Raw genomic sequence first — 22701 nt, 5'->3', positions numbered from 1 at the left:
ACATACATATATGAGCATTTAAATTTGTATCGTAAAGGGTATTTTATAGCATGATAGTCGATTGCAGTGTATCTTGTTGTTTAGTATCGATAACATCTCGATAACAAGAGGCTGGAAACAGGGTGGCTCCTGCATATTAGATTGTCGATAGCCCTGAACATTGTAAACAAATGACTAGGTAAGCTACAAAAATTATTTTAACCAACGTTTTATACGATTAAATGATTCCAGGGCGATGGAGAACCTGTGTCAGTGCTGCAAGCTACGTCCGGGCTTGTCGGTGAAACGCGGTGGCTCGCTTCCGAAAACCCTTTGCTTGCAGTGCCTGCATTTGGACACATTTGGCACCAAGCCTAAGGTACCAAGCCGCGAAACCCAAATTAAGGAGACGGTTCACGTAGAACCCTCCTCCGAAGACGGCCTGCCGGAGCATCCTTTATATCCAGAAGTGCAGCTGGTAGTTAAGGAGGAGGACGCTCTAATTAAGAAGAAGGTTATCGAGGAAAACCACATACATAATGAGGAGGTCATAGGAGCACGCCCCATAGTGGACGTAGAGGTTCATGAGAATGATCCCGCAAGTAACGACGTGATCCTCATACAGGATTCCTTCGATGAGGAGGTAATTCTTGATCCTCCCGCAAATAACGATGTGATCATCATACAGGATTCCATCGCTGAGGAGGTAATTCTTGAGGATCATCCTGCAAATAACGACGTGATCATCATACAGGATTCCGTCGCTGAGGAGGAGCTCCCCGTAATTAAGGAGGAGGCTATTGAAGTGGAAGACATGCAGGGAGAATACTTTATAATAACAGAATGTCTGGAAGAGCCAGCAATCGGAAGCTGCCGCGTTTGCTTGGAACAGTCTGACAATTTAACCAATATATTTGATGACGCGAAGGAGTCCGGAATTCCGATTGCCACGACACTCTCTCAGTACACAGGAATGCCAGTTGAGAAAGGCGATTCATTTTCTGAATATATCTGTGTAACTTGTGTGGATGTTGTGAAAAATGCATTTGATGATTTACAGGCTAAAGAAAATACCATCCAGATGTACCGACAACCTAAAGAGGAAATTATTGACATAGATTCAATACCAGTAAAAAACAAGTCAGTTGATTATGAAGTTACTGGGAAGCCACCGCACAGATGCCCTCAATGTCCAAAGATATTCTTACTCGCCGCCAAACTTCAAGATCACATTCGGACTCATAATGAAACGCGTACCACAGAGCCTCCACGGCTGAAATGTCCTAAGTGTCCAAGTATATATATGAAACGCGGATGTCTTGAAGCCCATATGTGGATTCATAGGCCCTATGATGAAAGAGAATCAGAGTTGGAGCCTCCGTACAGGTGCCCGCACTGTCCAAAAGTGTTCCTTTACTCCAGCTTTCTTAAAATTCACATTCAGACACATGAGAATGTCTCCAACAGACTCTCTCGGAAGTCATCGTACAACTGCGCGCAGTGTGCAGCGGTATTCTCAGACGTGTCCAGCCTTAAAGACCACGTAAAATCCCACGCGGAACAACGAACGTTCGAATGTCCCCTCTGCCTGGTTTCCTTTCAAGAAGAAAGCAACCTAAAGAGTCACGACTGTGCTCACACTCGTTTCAAGTGCCACAAGTGTTCCAAGTTTTTTCAAAGTCAAAATTACCTAGATTATCACTTCAAGAAAAATCACACGACGAAAGGTCCGTTCAAGTGCATAAAGTGCCAACAAACTTTTGAAAAAAGAAGCGCTCTTAAAGAACACATCAGTTCGCAGGTTTGCGTACAATTCCTCCGGAGTACGTCTCCTGGACAAATATTCCCTTGTCCCAAATGCCCGAAAAAATTTAGCATAGAAGCCAATTATCAAATGCACCACGCCACTCACAAGAAAGTAAAGACTGTTATCGAGAAGCACAACTGTACACAGTGCGAAAAGTCCTACCAAAATAAAAAACTCCTTACCAAGCACATTTTGAGTCACAACCGGTGTGTCCACTGCCCAATGTCCTTTACGAGCAAATATCTTCTGAAGCAGCACACTTGTACCCACAGTAAACAATTAAGTGGGAGAAGGGGGCGCAGAAATCTTAATGTGAAATACAACGAATGCGACGAGTCCAACGAAAGTGATTTGGAACCATAGCATAAATATTATAATATCTCTATAAGAAAACTCCCGCAACCAAATAAACAAAACCGTTTGAATTTGTATTTTGTTACTTCATTTATTGTATGTTTGACTTCTTAACATTTAAACATAAACTTATTTGACTATGTTGAAAGTTGGATTCTCATGTTTATGTTCGCGTTCATGGTACTAATGACTTATGCGTTCGCTTAAGCAACTAACTACGTGCTACAACTTAAACTAGGTTTGCGGTCGCTGCGGCTGCTCCGAATTTAACACTATTTACATGCAACTTATGGTCTAAGTGATTTTGAGCGTATGGTCTAGTTTGAAGATCTTTTGAAAGTGATCGCATCGCGCGCAATAATACAAATCTCTAAACAAAAGACTTAAGACACAAACTTAGGCGTACTTTAATGGATGAATTGTATGAGCTCTCAATGTATTTCTATGCGTAATTATGCTTTGGTTTAATTCCAGCACTGCAAAAACCTAAACGAATCGAATATGACTATGACGCAGTGGCCCAGCGGTCGGCATTCCAAGGCCAGTTAGCGCCTGCCGGCCAACATCGCCCGAAGCTGCCGCTGAGACTGAACAGGCTAGACTACGCTAGGCTAGGGGGAATTTACTCATAAATTTAAATACACAGTATTTACACAAGTCGAGTAAATGTCTACGGTACTAATGGTCCTCCTTAGACGGCCACTATCTTGCTGGGATCCACTTTCACGCGCAGAAACACGGTATCGCCCTTGATGAAGGGTCGGCTGTGCAGAAGTTCGTGGGAGATGAAGCGCGGGAAGCCGAATCCTAGCTGATCTGGTTCGTTGGACGGCCTCTGGAAGTTCTCCCATGTGGGATCGGGCACAAAGGATTCCGCCACGCCTCCCTGGCCACTTTGGGCGCCCTGTTCGAACAGCGTGAAGGTGATGGAGTGCGAGAATGGCCACTTGAGGAGAGCATCGTACTCTCCCGGCAAGACCTTTATGTAGACGGAGACGTGCGTGTTTTCTCCAGGTCCATTGCCATTGAGGAACATCGACGCCTGCAGTTTGTATCCATACTGGGAGGTGTAGAACGGGGGTGAGACTAGCTCCAGGCCATCCTTGCCCCTCGCTTCGGCCATCTTAGCCGACCAGTCGGTGATCTTCCACAACAGAGTGCCTGTGTAGTTGATGGACAGCTTGGACACCGCCGACTTAAGCATCTGGATCTGCTGACCCTGGCGCGAGCTGAGGGCCACCATCAGCGAAAGATGGGCGGCGGCGTTACTCTCCAGATGGGCCTCCAGCATTTGGCGGGGACCCTTAAAGCGGCATCCCGCCTCCTTGAAGCTGCAGGACACGGCTAGCGACTGGCATTCATCACGCAAATGCGCCTCTAGCTCACCCCGGGGAATCGGACCAGCATCGCATCTCTGGGGGCAGGCCAATGGAGCTCTTGGGCACTGGGCGGCGTGCAGGGGCAGCGTGTCAGCCGAGAACTCCCGCTGGCAGTGGGCACAGCGACGGAGTCGCTTGGCGCAGTCCTTGGACTTGTGAAGGGTCATCCTGCCGCGCAGTATCCGCTGGCCGCACTTGGCCTCGCAGTAAACCGGCTCCTGGCCGCAGCTTCCGTTGTGCTCCTCCAGTCCAGCACCGGAGAATTCGCTCTGGCAGAACTCGCATCGGGTACGCCTCATCGTGCAAGTGTACTGGAGATGATCGGTCATCATGATCCGGGGAATCTGCGCTCCACATTTGTTGGGGCACTGGGTGGCGTCGTGCTTACAGGCATTGAGATGTCCCTTCAGCTTTCGCAGCTCATCGGACCACTTGCAGCCCTGTTTGTGATGAATGCAGAAGACCAGCGAGCCCATGATGTGTTTTGGATCGGGACCGGGATAGATCTGCAAATAAGGGAAATAAGGAATTTGTAAGTAACGATCAGTGAGAACTTCTATATAACAAATAGAAATAGAAATGTAAAACATTATGCACTACTTGGCTTGTAGTTCGTTTTGCAGTATTTGGTGTGAAAATGCGTTTTCACAAACCCATGAGGGTGAACTGACTTTACAAGTGCGGAAGTTGAACTGAAACTAATAAGATCCCTGAGATCCCTTCCTTTAAAAGGTTTTCCAGATTTACTTTCCCAAGCTGATAGACAGGAGATGGCACTTCTTTCCTTATCTTCCGATCCCCTTGACCTGTTGTTTATCCAGTGCATCGCAGATATTGATTTTCCAGCTACCTGCCCGCCACCTTTTCGCCGCACATTTTCCCTCGAGGGGTTTTCACACATGACTGCTCATGTTCCTAGGCACACCCAGAGACAGGCACTTCCTGTCCTACCTTCTAACGTTCTTTTTGGGCACTCTCCCACTTCTCCAGCCATCGCTTGACTGCCTTTGCCCATATACTTGTACTCGTACTTCGGGTTTTTGAAGAACTGCACCCGCTTCTGGTTCTGCTCCCCAGTTTTTCCCCATGCACATCAGTCGTATGCTTTTAATTGCTGGGGACTGCGAGAGGAGTGCGACTTTGCATCCGGTAGATTAAAATAATAAATTGCGCCGTTGTGCGAAAATATTTATGACTGCCTGCGATGGTCTAATCTAATTAAAACGCCCCCATTTCGAATGACCAGCCACCCACTTTTGGATATGGTAATTGTTCGATCCGTTGATGATGATGTTTGACAAACCATTAAAGTGATGAGCAGACAATTCGAAGTCGGGATAAAGATAGATAGATGTGGCAGGGGAGATGTGGCTCCTAACCGAGCGTCGCGACATTTCCGGTTGACTCTTTTAATTGACCTTATCTGCAGCATGTATGCGTAAAAGGGGCCAGAGGGAAAAGGGGAAGGTCAGGGGGCTTGGAAGAGCGTGGCTTGACTTTTGATAAATGAACATGTCGCTGCATCTGGTTCTGGTCCCAGAGACAGACTCGTAGAGGCGGCATAAAAACGAAGATATAATAAGCAATTAACACAAGAGCAGGGAGCGGGTTGAGTTCGGATTCGGACTCGGATTCGGATCCCATGTGCCCGGCAAATGGGCGTAGTGGAAAAAATAAAATATTATTTCTATGGAATCGCCTCTTGCTGGTAATTTCATTTCATTTAACGTGAAAACGAGTTTGGTGCTTCTCTTCTCCGCTCCGCTCCGCCGTTAAATGTCACTTTAAAAGTGGTGAACCGCGGTTGAACTCTCGATGGGGCCATGGACCAATTGGGCAATTGGACTTGCAAGTGGAATCGAACCGCCCACCAAGGAGTTCGTTCAGGAAGTAACCGCCACTCAATCGGAGATGGCGTAAACAAACGGGCGATGTTTACACAAATTCCGCATCACGTAGTGGATGGATTAATGAAGAACATGCACCAGCATCCGAGGAGATCAGAGATCAAAAGCTGGCCCCGTCCAACTGTTTGTCAACCGACTCCAAATGTTTACGGGGAAACCAAAACAATTATGGGCCGAACGGCAGAAGAAAAAAACTGAAGAAACTTTTTTCTTTTTAGTGGCAATTACTTGCCGCTCTGCTAAGGTTAATTTACTCTGACTTCCACATCGGGGACCACACAAAGATGGAATGGCAATGGAGGTCGTTTGCCACATTTCGGCGGATGATTATATAATTAGGCGATCTTAGGGCAACTTTTGCTTTTTTCCTCATGCCAAAAAAAGAGGAGTAAAACGCAAGGAAATCGAGAATATTGTTATTCAACTGCTCCGAGTCATTCAGTTTGATTGGTTCTGATGTAAAGCCGCAGTCAAAACCAATTGAAATTCCGATTCAGACACGAAAGCGTGGCCAAATTTCAAGCTTCGGTAATTAAAAAATAACATAAAGCCGAATGAATAAGACGGAAACCAAATCAAAATCAATGCTCAGGCCAATGAAAGTGGAAACAGCAAACAGAAATGTGAGCGAACAACGCATTATTTATGAGCAACAGCAGTTGTTGGCGCATTTTGTTTTATTTTTATGGGACGCTCAACCTAGAGCCTCCTGGAGTGGAGTGGCAACCGGCCCACTCCACTTGGAACTGCACTTCCATGGTTGCGCGGTGCAACGGGCAAGGGCGGATCATAAAAATGAAGTTAGGAATAGGCAGGAAGACAAATTTATAATTTTAGACATCGAATTCGATTCGATGCCCCGTAAGACATGTGCCTCCTACTTGGAATTGCCCCAACCTTAAAGTTCAAGGCGCTCATAGGCGAAGAAGTTTGTTTTATTTGATTTTATGGCTCTGCCTGGCTTCAATCAGACAACATCCCATTGTTTATGCTTCTGTTGAAAGTTTGGGGCGGCCAAAACTTCGGGTTCGGCCATGTTTCTGGAAGATATGTTTCTCTTGGGGCTTTATTAATAGACAATTTGATTGGGAGGCACTTTAATTTGAAGGGTTGCAGTCCGTTGGGATACATTGATTTGTTTGTCCGATTATCCAAATGAGTTTTCAAGCCATGCGGTATCTGGTCGAGTCTATTTAAGTATTCCCCCCACCAAATAATAATATAATTGAGTCTAGAAAAAAATATTATCCCATGTTCCCACATAAACACAATGGACTTCACAGCTTGATTAGATGGAAATCGACTTGATTATTTCATATTTCTGATAGGCGAATGCCAAACAAAGCATTTCGAACTAAATCTGAATGCAGCCATTATGATCTCAGAGTGTTCCATTATTCTTCTGGAGCACGATTTCCCGACCTGCTAACCAAAAGATCATCAGATTCTGGGGCAAGGGGACTTAGCACCTTTCCATTATTGGTAAACCATTCCCCGCTGGGAGAACTTCCGTTTGTTCAGTTAACACAAAATATTCCCAACCAAAATATGTTGACGTTCATTTGTGTAATGCACAAAAGGCAGAGCCATGGCTGGTGGGGGGAACTTGGCATGGGTCTGCTGTCCAAATATCCCCCTAAAAAAAAACGCCCCTGGCATGCTTTTTTATTTGGTACGTGAGCATTGGCATTATAGCTTTTTATATGTATTTCCAGACTCGGCGGTCTGTGTTTGCCCAAGAAATTCTCAACGTTCATATGGGGCTGGCTACAGTATCAACATTATAAGCTCTATGAAAACTGTGCTAAATGCTTCTGATATTTACCCGCAGCTGGAGCACTAATTAGATCGCTTTTTCGGCTAGGTGTTTGCCTAAGGCCAAAACTTCCCACAGTCGCAGGGATTGCCAAAGTTATGGCCAACACGGGTGACCCAGTAAAGTGCATCGATGCCGGATTTAAAAGTGCAACGCTGGCGATTTGGTGAGCCAAACAAGCTGGCCATAAAGGAAACCGCTGAAACAGCTGATGTGCACTTTTGTCAGTTTCAAAGATACTCCAGCAAGTGTGTAATTTCAGCAATAGCCAGCGAAGCCAGCGGCAACAATGCTTGGATGTGGATGTGGATGCGAGCTGAGCTCAGACAGCTGCAAAATACAAAACCCAAAACAAGGCAAAGAGAGCGAGAGAGAGAGGAAAAAAATGAAAACAAAACATGGCCAAAGCCAGAAACTGGTTTCACCCGAGAAAATGAGGGGACAAAGCGGAGCAGAGCAGCTGATTTCTAAACAGGTAAAAACAACATGTTGCTGCTCCCTCTGCACCTGCAATATGGCCATATCGCAATATATCCACTGTGCCCATGTTAAATGCTGCTTTTTGCCACTCTTAATCACGGTGATGAATTTGCATGCGTTGGCCCCAAGAAATGGTTAAATTATGACTTGAAACGCTGATCCCCGGTGATCAGATGTTCTAGTTTCTGCCACTATTTATTACGAAACCGTCTTGGTTGCCAAACCTCAACGCAGGTGAACTTTGTTGCAGCTGCCACATTTTGTGGCTCTTTTTTCGTGCGGGTCTGACCTTTATGTTGGCCTGGTTGGCAGCTGTTTGTCTGGAAAAGCGACAGGAAATGCAGTTGTTTTTGTTCATTTTGGGGTCGTCAGACTTTGGGCCAAATTCTTGCTGGCATTAGCGAAAATACTTCGCATTGACAAGGTCCCCAAAAGTCGGCGAATGGGAGAAATCCGTTGAGTCAGCCGGCCATAGGCGGTGCGAAATGTGTCATTACCAGCAATATGTTAATTGATTGCTAATCGAAAGCGAAATGTTTGTCAAAATATACGTTCAGCACGTTCTATAATATGGTCTCCAATTTCAACTTGTTATTGAAAATATTGGCCTTAATGAATTGAATCAAATATCTACTAGTTCCTCATTATAGAAACTCCATGATAACATAATGATTCCCAATGACCAAAGCAGATATTGTAGACCTTGAGTTCCTGTTACACTAATCTGTTGACCATATCCTAATTGGGTTTCCCGTGTGGGAAATGCAATTCTGGATTGGTGGGAACCATTCTCTCAGACGGAAGCGCCATTCCGCCACTTAACGGGTTGCACCATAATTGCAAGATTCCAGGAATGCCAGTCCAGGAGGAGGCAAAAAACAGGGCAGACGCCCCCGTCAGCAGTTGGCAACTGGAACTGGTTAACTGGTTTACCTTTGGCCAAGGATGTTTGTACTTTGCACCGACGCAGCAACAGCTGAAAAGCGGCTGGGCAACTTTTCCGACTGATTCGCTAGTCTAAGACCAAAACCAAAACAAGAAACTCGTTTGCTGAATTGTTTCTGTTGGCAAAAATGCGAACCTGCCTTACATAAGCGCAGGTCCACCTGGGTTTTCCTTCGGCTAACGGTTGCGTTGCACTCCCGTATCTTGAGTGCTCTTCAACTTTGGCATTTGCCGCAGATGCGTCGGCGGCGCCTCGTCGCCACTGGTCACGATTATCCATTTCCCGGCCGCCGATGAAAACTGTGGCATGCTCGTGGCGTCGTCGTCTTGCTTGATTTTCATTATTTATGTTTTTATTTTTCTTTTTTAAGCCAAGCAGCGCCACTTGGTCGTGCCGCGTGGGTGTGGCTCGCAGTGGGTCTGGGTCTGCAAATGAATGCAGCACTCGTCTGCGGAATCCACTGACCAGGGAGAGAATGTCAGAAGCGGATTGCGAAAAAATGCCAGCGAAATCGAAGTACGGGAATTCTGATTACTTGGCAGACTCGAATCCGCATTGAAATGGGCTTAGTCGGTGGGAAAATTTGTCTTCGGAGGCAGAAAAAGTCAAGCTAATTGGAACTATCACCTTATTGTTTAAAATTCGATTGCTCATATAACAGTTTACTTTTTTAGTTTCTTGGTAAAATTTATTTTTTCCTTCAAACTGCAGCTTGTTTATGCCTCTCAATAAACCCTATTTCCCCATTCGATGCGGCTCTTCTTTCCATTTCTAGAAATCGGTCCACGTTGTGCCCATATGTTGTCGCCCAAGATGGGACTGTCTGTATCCCTGCACAAAAAATTCCCATCGCATCCTCAGTTCAAGCGCGTCTACATCCTGTTTGCCTTTCGGATTTTTATTTCAATCTCTTTCGGAATTTTTTTTTTAATTTCATTTTCCTGCCATGTGTGTGAGGCGGGCAATCTGTCGCGCAGCTTTGGCAAATTGCTCTCAACTTGGCCGTCAAACGGTGGGGGCTTAATTGCACCCGATTTGGTGCGGAAAACCCATACATATGTATGTATATTCGATAGTTGTCAGCCCGCTTATCGGGTGTGGAAATCCGCTATCAGTGGACGTCCCCACGCTCTAGATGGCCCTATTTGCTTTACGAAACTGATTGATTGATAATGATAAGTGGCGGCTAAGCCCTAGTATCTGGCCGCTGGTTTAGGGCCCCCCATTCAATTGGGTCAATGAGCTTTATCGGGAATGGAGTAGAATGGAATGCACTCGTGTCGCTTTTATGGTCGTGGCAATTATATGCGGGCTTTAGTTGTTAAATGTTTGCACAGCTGGCTCGCCAAAACAGGAAGTCCCCTCCAAAGGCGTACGGATGCGATCCCTGTGTGTAACCCCTATTTACGCACTTCTGAATATCATTAATAAATTTAACTGAATTTCTTGAAACTACCTATTGTTTATATTAAGCTTTTTTGTTAGTAGTCCTATGACTAGTAATTTTATGTATAATACGCCATACACCAAAGATATGAAATGTGCAGCATTAGCAAGTTATGTACTCTGCAAGATCACATATCTGGTGCATTGCCCTCCTTCATTCTAGGGAGCCCCGACTTTATCTTGGTGAACTTACAATCTGTTCCAGTTCCGTGATGGGCATGTTGTTGTTGTTGTTCCCAGGAGTGGGTGAACTGTGTGAGGACGAGTGCGATGAGGACACCGTCGACGAGGAGGAGCGCGATGTGGCGCAGTTTCCACTGCCGGAGGTCGTCTTGTTCCGGGGCGGAGTGGGTGGCGGTACGGGACTGGCCAGAGTGGAGCAGTCCTTGGAATTGCGATTGGGCGAGAGACGCGAGGGGAAGCTCAGCGTCTTCGTCCACTGGGCCAAACTTCGAACCATATTGTTAATGTTTTTCTGTTGTTTATTTGCTTGTCGTGAAACTAATCCAAAAGTGTTTCAATTGGCAAGTTTTTTGGGGTTCTTTGATTGTTTTGCTTGGGCAATTGCACTTAGTTTATTGGCACATCACTCAGAAAAGATCTTGGTTATTTCAAAACTTGGCGAAATTCACACGGCGCACGCGCATCGTTTGTCTTGTGTTTTCCGTTCAGACTCAGATTCAGATACAGATGCGAACTTCACGAATACGAACCGCTTGCGTCGACTTCTCGAAAGCAATTGATGTGACGCAGAAACGGCAGAAACATCCAAGCCGCTCTGAAACTCCCGCTCTCTCAAACGCACTCGCTCACTGACGCTCTCACGGATGTGGCGTAGGGGTTGTGTAAGGGAGACAGCAGGCGTTGATCTGCTCTGGCAATGCACTTTAGAGAGAGACGGAGACTGCTTTTGTGTCCGTGTCTGTGAGCGAGAGTGCACAGTGGGCAATAGTTGATTTTGCCTGTTTAAAACACAACGCTAGCATATACATATGTATATTCTCCTATACCATTGAACATATACATAATATAATTTTCTTATAAGCTTATATATACCAATTAATTTATCAAATAAGCTGCTCGTCAAGTTGTTTAAGAAGTCCCACATGTCGTATAAGTAATATCCTCTATTATATAGTATTCATTTTGAGCTCATTTTATATGTGATAATAATAGTTTTTAATTTATTTTAACTTCTCACCACTGTGTGGTGGTTGAAAAGTGCCAAAAAGTGGTTGATTGGTTAAAATACTGAAACTCTCTTTGAAACTGCACTCGGTTTATTCACAAAAGGATCATTAAAAGATCGCAAGCTGGGGTACTAATTTTTTATAATATTCTTAACTATGTATGTACTTCTGTTTTTCAATACTCTTGATATTCAGAAACTTTATATTTGAAAAACTGCCATTTGAAAACACCGAGTAACTCGTTAAAAGTAGTATTATTTTCCATCACATTTCCTTGATGGTGCCTGCCGTATACACCATATCCTTTACTATTAATTTCGTCACTTGATTTCCTTTGTCATTTTCCATTTTCTATGGGCTTTCCGCTCAATTTGGCAAAAGGACATACTGCGGATACTGTAATTGCTGTATTTACCCAAACGCAGCTCTAATGACGCCAACAAGCCATTGCCAAGTGCAATTATCCAAAGGGCCTCAACATCTGTTGGCCAGGAGTGGAAATGTGGAATAAGGGGCAAACGGAGGGGCCAGAGCAATAGGGATGTCGATTATGACCCATTCCCGACTTCCGTTGGCCGCATACCAAAGGAAGCCCACGCGAAAACACACAGCCAGAGGGGCCCACTCACAGATACTAACTCACACGCACACAGGCAGCATAAAAACCGGCAACAACGGCCTTGCCAAGGTTGACTGAGCATGTTGCCGAAAAAAAGAGCCATAAAACCAAGCGGCAGCAAGAAAAGTTGATGCCGTTGATGTTGCTGCTTCTTTTTCTGGCCAAGACGAGAGAAAGAGCCAAGAGTTGGCTCTCTCTTCGCTCTGATAATGGCCAGAAAGCCATAAAGCCGCTTAGAAGCTGAGCTAGCATGAGCAATGGCAAATGAGTTCATTCAGCTTTAGATTCGGTTCCAGCTGAAAAGGTTCCCCAGAGTAGCCAGATCTTCAGAAGATTTAAATATCGTATTTATTTAAATTAAATTAATTCTTTAAAACAATCCTTGACATCCCAGCAAAAGGATAAAATCCCTAGTAATAGCGAGTTAAGTGGAAATTTTGGTCTGCCAAATAACTATGTAATTAGTAATACCCATCCCCTTTTCTTATATTTCCATACCAAAAATTCTGTGTTAATTCCATTTTACCGCCAAAAATCATTCTCATCTTGTGGGCACATGTCGGCCATGACAGATGCAGATGCTCTGGATCGTTTTGTGTTTTCTCTGCCTGGCCAATAAGCTGTCCTCTGGCAGCCACATGTCCTTGCTGACGGGTCCTGTTGCCTGGCTTTGTTCTACGGCCAAGGAAATTATTCGCAGTTCGATGGCTAAAGGCAGCTGCATTTGGCTGAGGTCGAACAATGCCCTCGCTTATTGACAGTTTCCCAAAGGTGTCGCACAAAAGAGGATCAGGCTCGTAGCAAAAGGATCCTTCATGCCCGATGTTTGACAATATGTCCATTGCTGTGTGCAGATTTCCGGACAAATGTGCCATGTACCCAGCGGAATTTGGATTCTATTATATTCATTAGATACATTTTTTATAAAGAAATTTTTCGCTTTTTGGGCTCGAATAGATAAACATCTTTTAAGATGCATAAGATCATGTTCCCTTTTAGCTTGAATGGATTTTGTAAACATATAAAAAATGGACCTTGATTTGTTTTACTGTTTATAAATATAAACAAACAAATGTTTACATTTGAATATCTGGCTTAGTCATAGAAATTAATATTTAATTTAGCATTTTCTTAACATCTACATCTATTTCAAAAATTTTCAGGTTATACTCCCATTTTGATCTCCACTTAGTTACATCCGCTGCTAAGCCAGCCCACAAATCAAAATGAAATTTGCCTAATTAATAGTTCAAGATCAGAGGAAAGTCGGCGATGAGGTAATATGTATATGAACCTCTTGTTCGGCGCGGGATGAGGGCTTTTTTACGAGGAAGGAAGGCGTGCGCCTGACCATTAATCTTGCATAAACATTGGCGTTTGTACAAGAAATCATAACAGGCAGATTAAATATTTAAAGACCCTCGCTGATAAGTCAGCTTATCAAGGAACAGATTGGTAGTGAAAGAGTCGGGTGCGTTACTACCGAAGACCCACAATCAGTCTGTCAGTCACTGAGATGGAGACCCACATCGGTGGTTCGGAGGGGAATCCGAGTTCTTCATAGTTTCCCAAAACTAATGGTTCATTGATTTGCATACTGGGTGGGGGCCTGGGATCTTGGTTGGCCATTGGGTGTGACCCAGCTTTATCTGTTCCCAGTTTCGGATGAAAACATTTTCGCTTCTTATCTAAATTCCAGAAAATTCAGTTGTTGTTCCTACTGCTGCTGATGCTCGTGCACATAACAAGGCCTTTTGTTTATAAGCAAACAGTTTTTTGTTTTACAAATCAACACCTCGGGTATCAATTACCAGAGCGAGATGGACACATAGGTAGAGATGCGGTCGGAACGAGATGGATCAGCATGAATCACTGGACCCGAATAGACCGCACTCTGTGTACGTTTCCCAGTCCAAGAGATCCGCTTAGACTCGCTTTATCTGCAGCAATTAAAGTGTGACCGACCCTCGACAGACCCGACAAATTCAAATCTCTGTGCTGCTCTGCCGCTATTTATTTATGATCTTTTATGATTTCCCAACAATAGGCAGCCTGGCCAACCGCACACGCCGGGCCCTCCGTCCCTGGGAGATCCTTCAGATGCAGTTCCGTTTGTATCTCCTTCTGCCGCATTAGTTGCGGATGGTTAGCAGTGCAAAAAATGACGAAAATCACGAGATACGCCGTCTGATGTACTCGAAATGCACTTCTGGGAAGCAGAGCTCAAGGCAAATCTTGCGATATGGTAGCGAGATTTATGGGCCTTCCATTGTGGCTCTATTAGTCAAGGCTTCTTTGAAGATACACGTATATGTTTTCTTTTCAAAGAGTGCTGCTGATCGAGTCATTTGCTGCACTTCATAGTGCATCAAAATAAATTTACTTAAATGTAGATAAAATACTTTCATCTATATAAGTCTAATCCATAAATATGCTATCATAAAAGTTATTCAATTCATTAAAAGTATGTTCTCAGGTAGCTAAAGTTGTGTTTTTAACCCAATTAAGGCATTTATTATGCACATTTTCCATGCCGTTTGCTAGTTCCATTTACCCATTAGCAGCTAAGTTATTTGTTGTATCTACTGATCCCTCATTAGAGTGTAAACTGGGTCTATTGGGTTACAAATGGCCCGCAAGATCTGGCAGCAGACACCTGCCACACTCCCTCGCAACTTCATTAGAACTAGCGCCTGGGTTTCGTTTACCCACCGAAATGTGTAAATATTTTGGTTACCCGAGGAAGGAACTCGTGTGTTTCTGGGGCTTGGACAGCGAACTTATGCAACGGAAACAGGTGCCACCGCGATCGATAAACGCGACACTCATTAAATGCGAACACGCTTAGTTTTTCCTCGGGAGCGCGGGAAATGGAAATGGAAACCTCTGGCGGTTGCAGTGACTCAAAGAGGCCGTTCACTTGTCCGAAAAATTCTTCTGACTAATCGAGCGTGACTCAGAGATCGGTTTTCATGCCACCATAGACATAGTCAGCCATTACAGAATGTTACACATTTATTACCCGGCTCCAGAAAACTCAGTGAAAAACTCGTTGGAAACGCGAGCTGCTTAATCAAAGTTCAGACACGTCCACCTGCAAAGTGTGGGAAAACTCCAGGCGAACTGGAGGCGTCTGCTCTGGGTGCAATTTTTCGCATTGGAATTTTTCCTTCCTTGCGCAGCGAGGAAAAACAATTTTCACCTTGGGGTAATTTCGCTCTGCTCATTTTGCAACACTTTCACCCGCTGATTTGGCACGTAAATGGGCTGATAAAAGCAGCAGACAAAAAGATACAAAGCTAAGGCTTTGTGTTGTTTTGTTTCGTTTCTATTTTTTTCGGGGGGAAACTATTCAAAGCCCCAAAGAAACAGTAATGGGTTCTGCCTACAGTGCCGGTTGACAACTTGGACTGTGTTCGTTGACCTCAATTGTGATCTGCGTATCTGTATCTTTTTTGCCAGCCGAATTCACTTTCAGTTTGGCTCTGTTTTGATGAAGTTGTGTCATGCAACGCTGATTTAATTATCATCAGTGAAGGAGACAGTGGCAACTTGGACCAACTTCCATTGTGCCACAAACAAAAACTAATGAGGAAATGCTGTGAATTTTGCTGTTTCTTTTGGCTGAAAAAAAACGGAGGAAAGTCACAATAGAAAGTTGTTTTATCTACTAGAAGTCAGTGGGTAATCAGCTTATGACTGAGTTTTACAGATTTAGTGAAATAAATTTCAAAGTAATGAAAAAGCATGACAACTTATTTACACAAGTAATGTACCTTTGTGACCGAAATAATCTTTCCATAATTTCTTCAGCTGATAAATCAATCGGTTCTAATAGACCCAACTGCGGATCATAAAACCATTTGAGCTGGGTTTGCCATTCTCTAGGGTTTCTGCAACTGCAGCCTTCATTCAAGGACCACCTGCAGTTCAGAGGCCACACAGGATTAGCCCGAAATGTGTGCAAAACATGTTCGGATCCCAGGACTTTCCATTCCCAAACATGCTGGGCGCAGATAAAGTCAAGTGCATCCACCGAGACAATCTAATTCCGGCTAAAAGCTGCTAATGGCCCAGAGATTCGGGGCTTAGAAAAATCCCAGTTAAACAGAGATAGCGAGATATTTTCTCAGTTCATTCACCAGTTAGCGGGCTAAGATCTCTGAGATTCAGGTAGATTCCATGTATTTGTATCTCGCATTTTGTGTCTTCTTCGTTTCCGCTGTATACGATTATGATAAAAAAGTGACTTACAGATGCGCCAACATTTTGTGAATGAATCTCCGTTCGCATGTGCATTTTCGCATATAAATTTCGGCAATAAAATGTGTACAAATAATCAGCTTGCGGCTGGTTGGTGTGGGTTGGCATCGAAAAATTATTTAAATGCCGCACATTTCCCGCCGCTCGGAAGAAAAAGCGTGGGATCTCAGCCGAACGGCCTTTTCAATTCGTTAATTGTTTGGAGCTGAGATACGGATTGCTGGCCCGCCGTAAAATGCCTCAAATGGCTGCGAGTGCGTGCTGTCACTCGGACCAGCAATTTTATTGACAATTGTGCCTTGTCCTAGTCGCTCCACTCCAAAAGCAGAACGGAGAGTTCAAAATTATAAGCTTCTCGTGATCGGCATGCTAATGAGCAGGCCTATAAAACATAAAAACGCATAAGGCAAAGGCAAACAAAATGAATTCACAGGCCCCACGAAGACGAAAAACCCAAACCCATCCCGATCCCCATGTCACGTTGTTTGCGTTGTGAATTTGCGGCTCTCGAGAAATGGTATATGTATATGTATGTGGAAAAACAAGAAGGCAGCGGACAAAGCTGCTTATTATTGTCAAAATATTTTCAGCTAGAGGAGCTCACGTTTTAATTTTTTTATAATGTCACTAATTTATTGTACGTGCTGCACTACAAAGCACACGGACACACGACGACCCGATCCATCCCCACTTCTTGGCGACCCACTTAGGTGTCTTTAATAATAACATGGTCAGATCAGCGGAGGATCGGGCTGATGGGCCGGGCATATCGTAGCTGTTTGCATTTCAATGAGGTCGGGGGCTGCGGATTGTCGCAAGAAGCCCCATAGACAGATACCCCAAGTAGACGGTAATGAAAGGCACATGACCCAAGTCCAGGCAGACATCGCATGTTTGGCTTGTGATATCTCTTCAATTGGAAACCTTTTTCGGTTGTTGAAGGTGACACTTATTTGGTTTAGCCAAGTGGGAAATCAGACAGGGAAAGGGGTGAAAAATCCGTGGGATCATGTCGGAAAACTTTAAAGAACATTGAACAGTTATTGATTGAAAAAAAGTGGTGAGGTGTATATCAGTAATCTCAGAATATTATAAGGACTACAAATATGAAATTCTTAAGTTAAATTCCAGCTTTCCAATTTCTTAGCCATAAATCAAACAATTAAGCACTAAAATTAAAAACATTTCAAGACGGTTCATCACCCCCTTTCTGAGCACTTGAGAAAGAATGCAAAGTAGTGTAATTTATGGGACCCATTCGAAGGCAAACAGAGCAACTGATTAGAGGCTATCAATCCGGCCGGAGTCAGTCGGATACAGAAGTCGAATGCACTGGGTCTTGTCAAATATTTGAGGGGACCGAATCAGTCCCATTCCAGATCCCATTCCGATCCAGATCCAAAGACGATGAACCGCAACGGAGCATAGGCCATAAAACCTTCGAGGCGAACAAAAATATTTGATTTGTGATTAGGGCGCTGCAATAAAAGGCAAATGTTTGACTAGAGTGCACTCACTTGCACTTTCCACACAGATTAACCGAGCAAGTATCATAGTGCAACTTGGTCTGGGTTGGGGTTCACTAACTGCCATCTATCATCTATCAGTGCCCCCAGCTAAATGCAACATGAGACCGGCTGTCAATGATGATGATTATGATGCCATTGCCCATTAGAGATCGTCGTCTGCCTGCCACACGCTCAACTTGAGCTGCGATCGCCTCCATCTTCATCTGCATCTGCATTCGTATCTGCATCTCCGACTGAACTGCGTCTCAGATTCCAGCTCCGCCGGGCTTTGTGGTTTCCAAGTTTCAGATGAAATGGAATCAAAGCTGCAGCTCTGAAATCGTCATATGAAATGCATTCGAGCGGGGTAATTTGCAATTTTATGCGTTTTACACGCGTTGCCTCACTCTATTCAAATATGTATCTATGGCAGGCATATCTGCCAGATACATTTTCAAGCAGCAGAACCTGGAGCTTGTGGTCATTTGGTATCGAATAACTTGTAGAAAATACCTTTTGGCCTGACACTTTGATTGTGTAATGCGGAGTTTAAAAACGAAGGTCTAATAAAATGGTGGTATTTATTCTTATAGCATTAATAAAGGTAAGAGATGTTTACTACAAAAATCAAAGAATATTGTATTTATAGGGTTAATTAGTACATACTTCTCATAACTCCATTTAAATTGTCTGGATTACAGAAAAACTCTTTATCTCAACTACGATCCTTCTACAGTGTTCGGATCAAAAGATTTTTGGTTTGGCTATAAGGACACACCCCCAACCGGATACTGTGAACAATCCTTGCAGGATACTGTCGACTAAACTGGCTTATCACCTTGCCGCCATCATTGGAGTGCAGGGAAATTACTTTCAATTATTGGACTGGCTATCGCAAGGACCCGCTTACGACCCAGGCAGATGTTTTCAATCCTCCGGACAGAGGCGTCAGGCAATCGAGCCGAAAACCTGTATGGAATGCAGCTCCATCAAGCATCGACCTGATCTTCCTTGGGCTAACGAACTGAGGCGCAGACCGATGAGCGCGCCAAATCGAGGACGACGCCTGTAATAACATGAAAAGGACACCCAGACCCATAAATATATAGTATCTACCAAGACGACGACGATCCCTTTTGAGGACGACAGATGTTTTCGCTTGGCATTCCGAAGCAGGTCAATGCCTGCCGTCTTTAAGGATTCGATGCGTTGGTCCTGGCTCACAGCTTCTTAGCAAATAGGAAAGGTATCTCGAAGATACAACGATGCCGGGCGGCAGCTGGCACACTTGAGCGCGGCCTGTTTATAAATCGATCTACTGCTCCTGGACGAGAACTCCATGCCATCCCGAAAGTATCTCGGATTACACACCGCGTACTTATAGATACATATACACAGTAGGCAGTCGCCGACGCGCTCCCCTAAAATGTTTATAAATTATTTTTTCCTTTGATGGGCTTGCCAAAAGATTTTATTATGAAAAGTAAATCAAGTCGGAACGCCTGGAAATTTGAGAGTTTTTCCTAGGGGTAACGGAAACTTAGCAGGAATTTTTCCCCTTTCATGAAAACGTACGTCTTGGCATTTTGTTTGATTAATTAGTTGAATTGTGATGGGCATTCAACAAAACACTTTTATGGCAGGTAAAAACGATCAGTTTTCCATCTCTGGGGTTGATTTGAATTCCCTAATTTTTGCCGCTTCCCCATTGAATTCCCAGATATTTCACGCGCAGCACTTCATTAATAATTTCCCGATCTACATTTGTAATTATAATAGTTCCTTTTCGTAGTGTCTTATCGAAGGATGATCTTTTATTCATATGTATATTTGTCTTACCTCCTCGTAGGTATTTTCCCTGGAACTGGACTGAGTGCTGCTGGCAATCGAACGCCGAAACATTTCGCTGTGGAAACAAGACAATTAACCATTGAAACATTTTCCGCATTTATAATTTGGTGTAACAAATGATATGTAAATTATCATATCCTTTCCGCCACAAGTTTACTTGCGGAGTGGATCAGATGATATTGTTGATCAAAAGATACAAATATTATTCTACGCAGACATACCTTTCACTTGGCAGTGACTAATACGAATTAAACAATCCGTTCTGCCATAATTTACACTGACAAATTCCATTTGTTAACAGACACACAATTAGCCAAACTCTATAGATGGAACCTAACACACAGTGCCTACCCAAGCCCCTCGAAGACCCACGCCATGGTATAATTTATGAACACTACAATCGGAGGGAACTTTTCGGAACTCTCATACCCGATAAACTAGTTCGAATATCAAAATCGAAGAGCTGCTAAAAAGTGTCATACCTTAGTCGCTGGCAAGTGGTGGGCGTGTTGACAGTGAGATTGGTCCTTGAGTCGCTCAGTTGGGCGATGGAGTTGCTCAATGTGTGGTTGCTGTTGCTGTTGCTGGATTTGCCATTGTTGAGCTTGGTCGTGTGACCAGTGGCAGGCTTCACTGTGGCCGGCGGGGCGGGCATCTTGAGACGACTTTCGATCTGGCCAAATATGGTTGCGCTCATTAACCAACAAAGCTTCAGCAAAGCCGATTGTTAGAGTTATTTAAACTCGTCATTTATTTTCTGTTTGTTTGTTTGATTGTTACTTTGTTAGACTGCTGCCCACACGGGATCTTGGAGATGTTGGGATCTTGGGATCACGGTATCTCGGCACACGAGCGACTTGCCCAATTTGGAGTCTCGCAATATCGCATACCCGCGCCTCGTATCTTATTTATGTGCATTAACTAAATGTCGCTAATTTTTGGTTTATTTATTCGCAGCGCTAGACTGCGCCTTTTTTGGCCAAGGAATGACTGTCCAGCGCTCCAACATAAATCAGCCAAACAATTCGATGCCCGAGCACACGACCCGAACTCTAATTAACTCGTTGGCGAAGTTGTTGCGTTGCCAAAAAAGCAGAGTGTCTGCCACCACTGGGGGATGCCTTTTAAGGTGTCACACCGCGATCGTTTTCAATTATGACGCAACACACGCGAAAATCTCAAGATCACCATGCTTTTCAGCCGCCGACAGGTGCTCACTTCGACTTCAACTGACTTCGACTTCAAGTTGGACTTCTTGCTGCGCCGATTACTGAAACAAAACTGATTTATGCCTGTCACAAGGCGAACGGTGCAGCCAATTGCAGTCGGAGTTGCTGCCAAGTCGGTTCCAGTCCCGATCCCCTCCTGCTCGCTCCTCTGTGCCCCACCCCCCACCGGCTCCTCCTGCACGACGAGGTTCCCCTGCCGGAGTGGACGACAATTAGTTCTACATGTCGTCACACGTCGCAAGCTGCAGGAAGCCACAAGTGCATTGGGAGAAAAAAGAGGAAAGTTTAGCTAATGACACTTTAATTCATATTAAGCGGATTTTCAAATAAATCGATGTCTTTATATACGATTATTTATTACCTAAGAATCTAAGCTGAGAAGTATCTAATTAGTATTGCTACTACTTTCGCTCAGTGCTAAAGAAATAGTGGAGACAACAACTTTCGGCTTGGGGACTCAGTCAGTGCTTTGTCTGCACTTTCATCTTTAGCTCTTCTTTGCACTCCCTCCCCAAGCTGCAGCTCCTCCCAATGCCCCCCTGCTCCCTTATCACCTACCTCCCCCTCCACCCGGATACTTTGCGGTTGTGTAATGCCACGACAAAAAGCGATCAGATGTCCTTCTACGGATGTGCACTTTGCCTCGCCATCTCCTCTCCGTTTGGCCAGCTCATTCTGGTCTGGCGTCTTAATGATCTGCAGGGCACTACACTCCAGAAAAAAATAGATGGAAATCTTCAAGGAAGTGGCGAGATTCGGGTAACAAAAAGGGCTTCGCTACTTAAGCTTCGATATCAGATATCTTTGATCTAGGCTTAAAAGCAATACTTTTTATGGTATTTTATATATTTATTAGTAATTTTTGGAATTTTCATCATTTATCTTTTTATTTTCCAAGAGCACTTCCAAATGATTTATCCTGCCCACCTCAACATCACTGAATTAGAGCTTCCCTGTGAGCGAAGAAGGAGTACTGTCAACCAGTTGTCCACATCTCATCCTTGTCATAACATGCCCGTATCGAACTCAGTGGCTACTTGCTGATAAACCACATTATTGCTCCTTAAGTATGCCCATGTATGCTACCTCCCAATACGTGATGAGTGCAACTACCTTAGTCCAATCCCCTCCTCCTAGTGCAAACCAACTGCTGGCAGCTGGTCATGTAATTGCAGAGTGGCCCGCACTGCCATTTACCATTCATAGCTGCCTTTTTGCTGCTAAATGGTCACCAGGCACCAGATCCACGAAGAAACTGCATCCGAAGTGCGACAAAAAGCAGCATTGCAACTGGTTGCAGACTCGATTTTAGTTGGTTGCAGTGGCATTACTGGGGTTTCTGTGCCAGACGACGAGTCCTAAAGGTCACAATTAATGGGGGCATCATCTACCTGTTCGGACGGCGACACTTCCGTTTCCACTTTGCGGTTGTCCAGCCTCAGAGAATGGAAACCCGAGATGGGGATCGGGATACCAGGATGATTTGGCCGAACGGAAGTCAAAAACATTTTCTTCGACATTTTTTGTAAATTTTTTTGCAGTATTTTGGAGTATCATGGTTATGATTAACAGCTAGCCAGATTCACAAAATCTTAAACTCTATACTCGTGTGCCATTCGAGTGTGCAGATCCGAGATTAAAGCTGCTCACTGGCCCGGCAACAATCTCTGGAACTTTCGGTGCTGGAAACCTGACCACTTGTCGGACTCGAAGCATTCTCAACTGGGACGGGGTGCGGCCCATGTTGTCGATGATTGCCAAATATAGTTGGGCTTAGATTTCAGGTTATTAGAAGGCTGTAATTGCTTTGAGAGTTGATCTTCGGATAGAATATTATAGTTGATTTTTATTGATATAACCTTTGGGCAGAGAAGATGATGATTTCTGAAATATCTAAATGTTATTTAAAAGATTTCTGCGGCAACTG

General features: G+C 44.2%; 2 protein-coding genes and 1 long non-coding RNA gene across 4 annotated transcripts; 2 read left to right on the top strand and 1 right to left on the bottom strand.

Moving 5' to 3' along the window:
• The first annotated feature begins 113 nt into the window (after positions 1 to 113).
• On the top strand, positions 114 to 2225 carry LOC117150403 (zinc finger protein 668). The gene is made up of 2 exons (XM_033317270.1): positions 114 to 178; positions 232 to 2225. The coding sequence occupies exons 1-2, from the start codon at positions 171 to 173 to the stop codon at positions 2147 to 2149; spliced, it is 1926 nt and encodes a 641-aa protein (XP_033173161.1). The 5' UTR covers positions 114 to 170; the 3' UTR covers positions 2150 to 2225.
• LOC117150411 (TNF receptor-associated factor 4) lies at positions 2206 to 20820 on the bottom strand. 2 transcript variants are annotated; one of them, XM_033317282.1, is made up of 3 exons: positions 20028 to 20820; positions 19534 to 19600; positions 2206 to 4025 (listed from the first exon to the last, which is right to left on the bottom strand). In XM_033317282.1, exons 1-3 carry the CDS (start codon positions 20240 to 20242, stop codon positions 2832 to 2834), a joined length of 1476 nt encoding a protein of 491 aa, XP_033173173.1. In that variant the 5' UTR covers positions 20243 to 20820; the 3' UTR covers positions 2206 to 2831. The 2 variants fall into 2 exon arrangements, with proteins under 2 accessions (XP_033173173.1, XP_033173183.1); XM_033317292.1 differs by lacking the exons at positions 19534 to 19600; positions 20028 to 20820 and adding an exon at positions 10308 to 10872.
• LOC117150425 lies at positions 17558 to 18818 on the top strand. The gene is made up of 2 exons (XR_004460763.1): positions 17558 to 18298; positions 18396 to 18818. It is a non-coding gene; the product is annotated as an uncharacterized LOC117150425 (long non-coding RNA).
• Positions 20821 to 22701: the final 1881 nt, after the last annotated feature.

The sequence above is a fragment of the Drosophila mauritiana genome, chromosome 2L (assembly GCF_004382145.1).
Source record: "Drosophila mauritiana strain mau12 chromosome 2L, ASM438214v1, whole genome shotgun sequence".
Taxonomy (NCBI): Eukaryota; Metazoa; Arthropoda; class Insecta; order Diptera; family Drosophilidae; genus Drosophila; species Drosophila mauritiana.
This window is presented reverse-complemented; position numbering and strand designations above follow the sequence as displayed.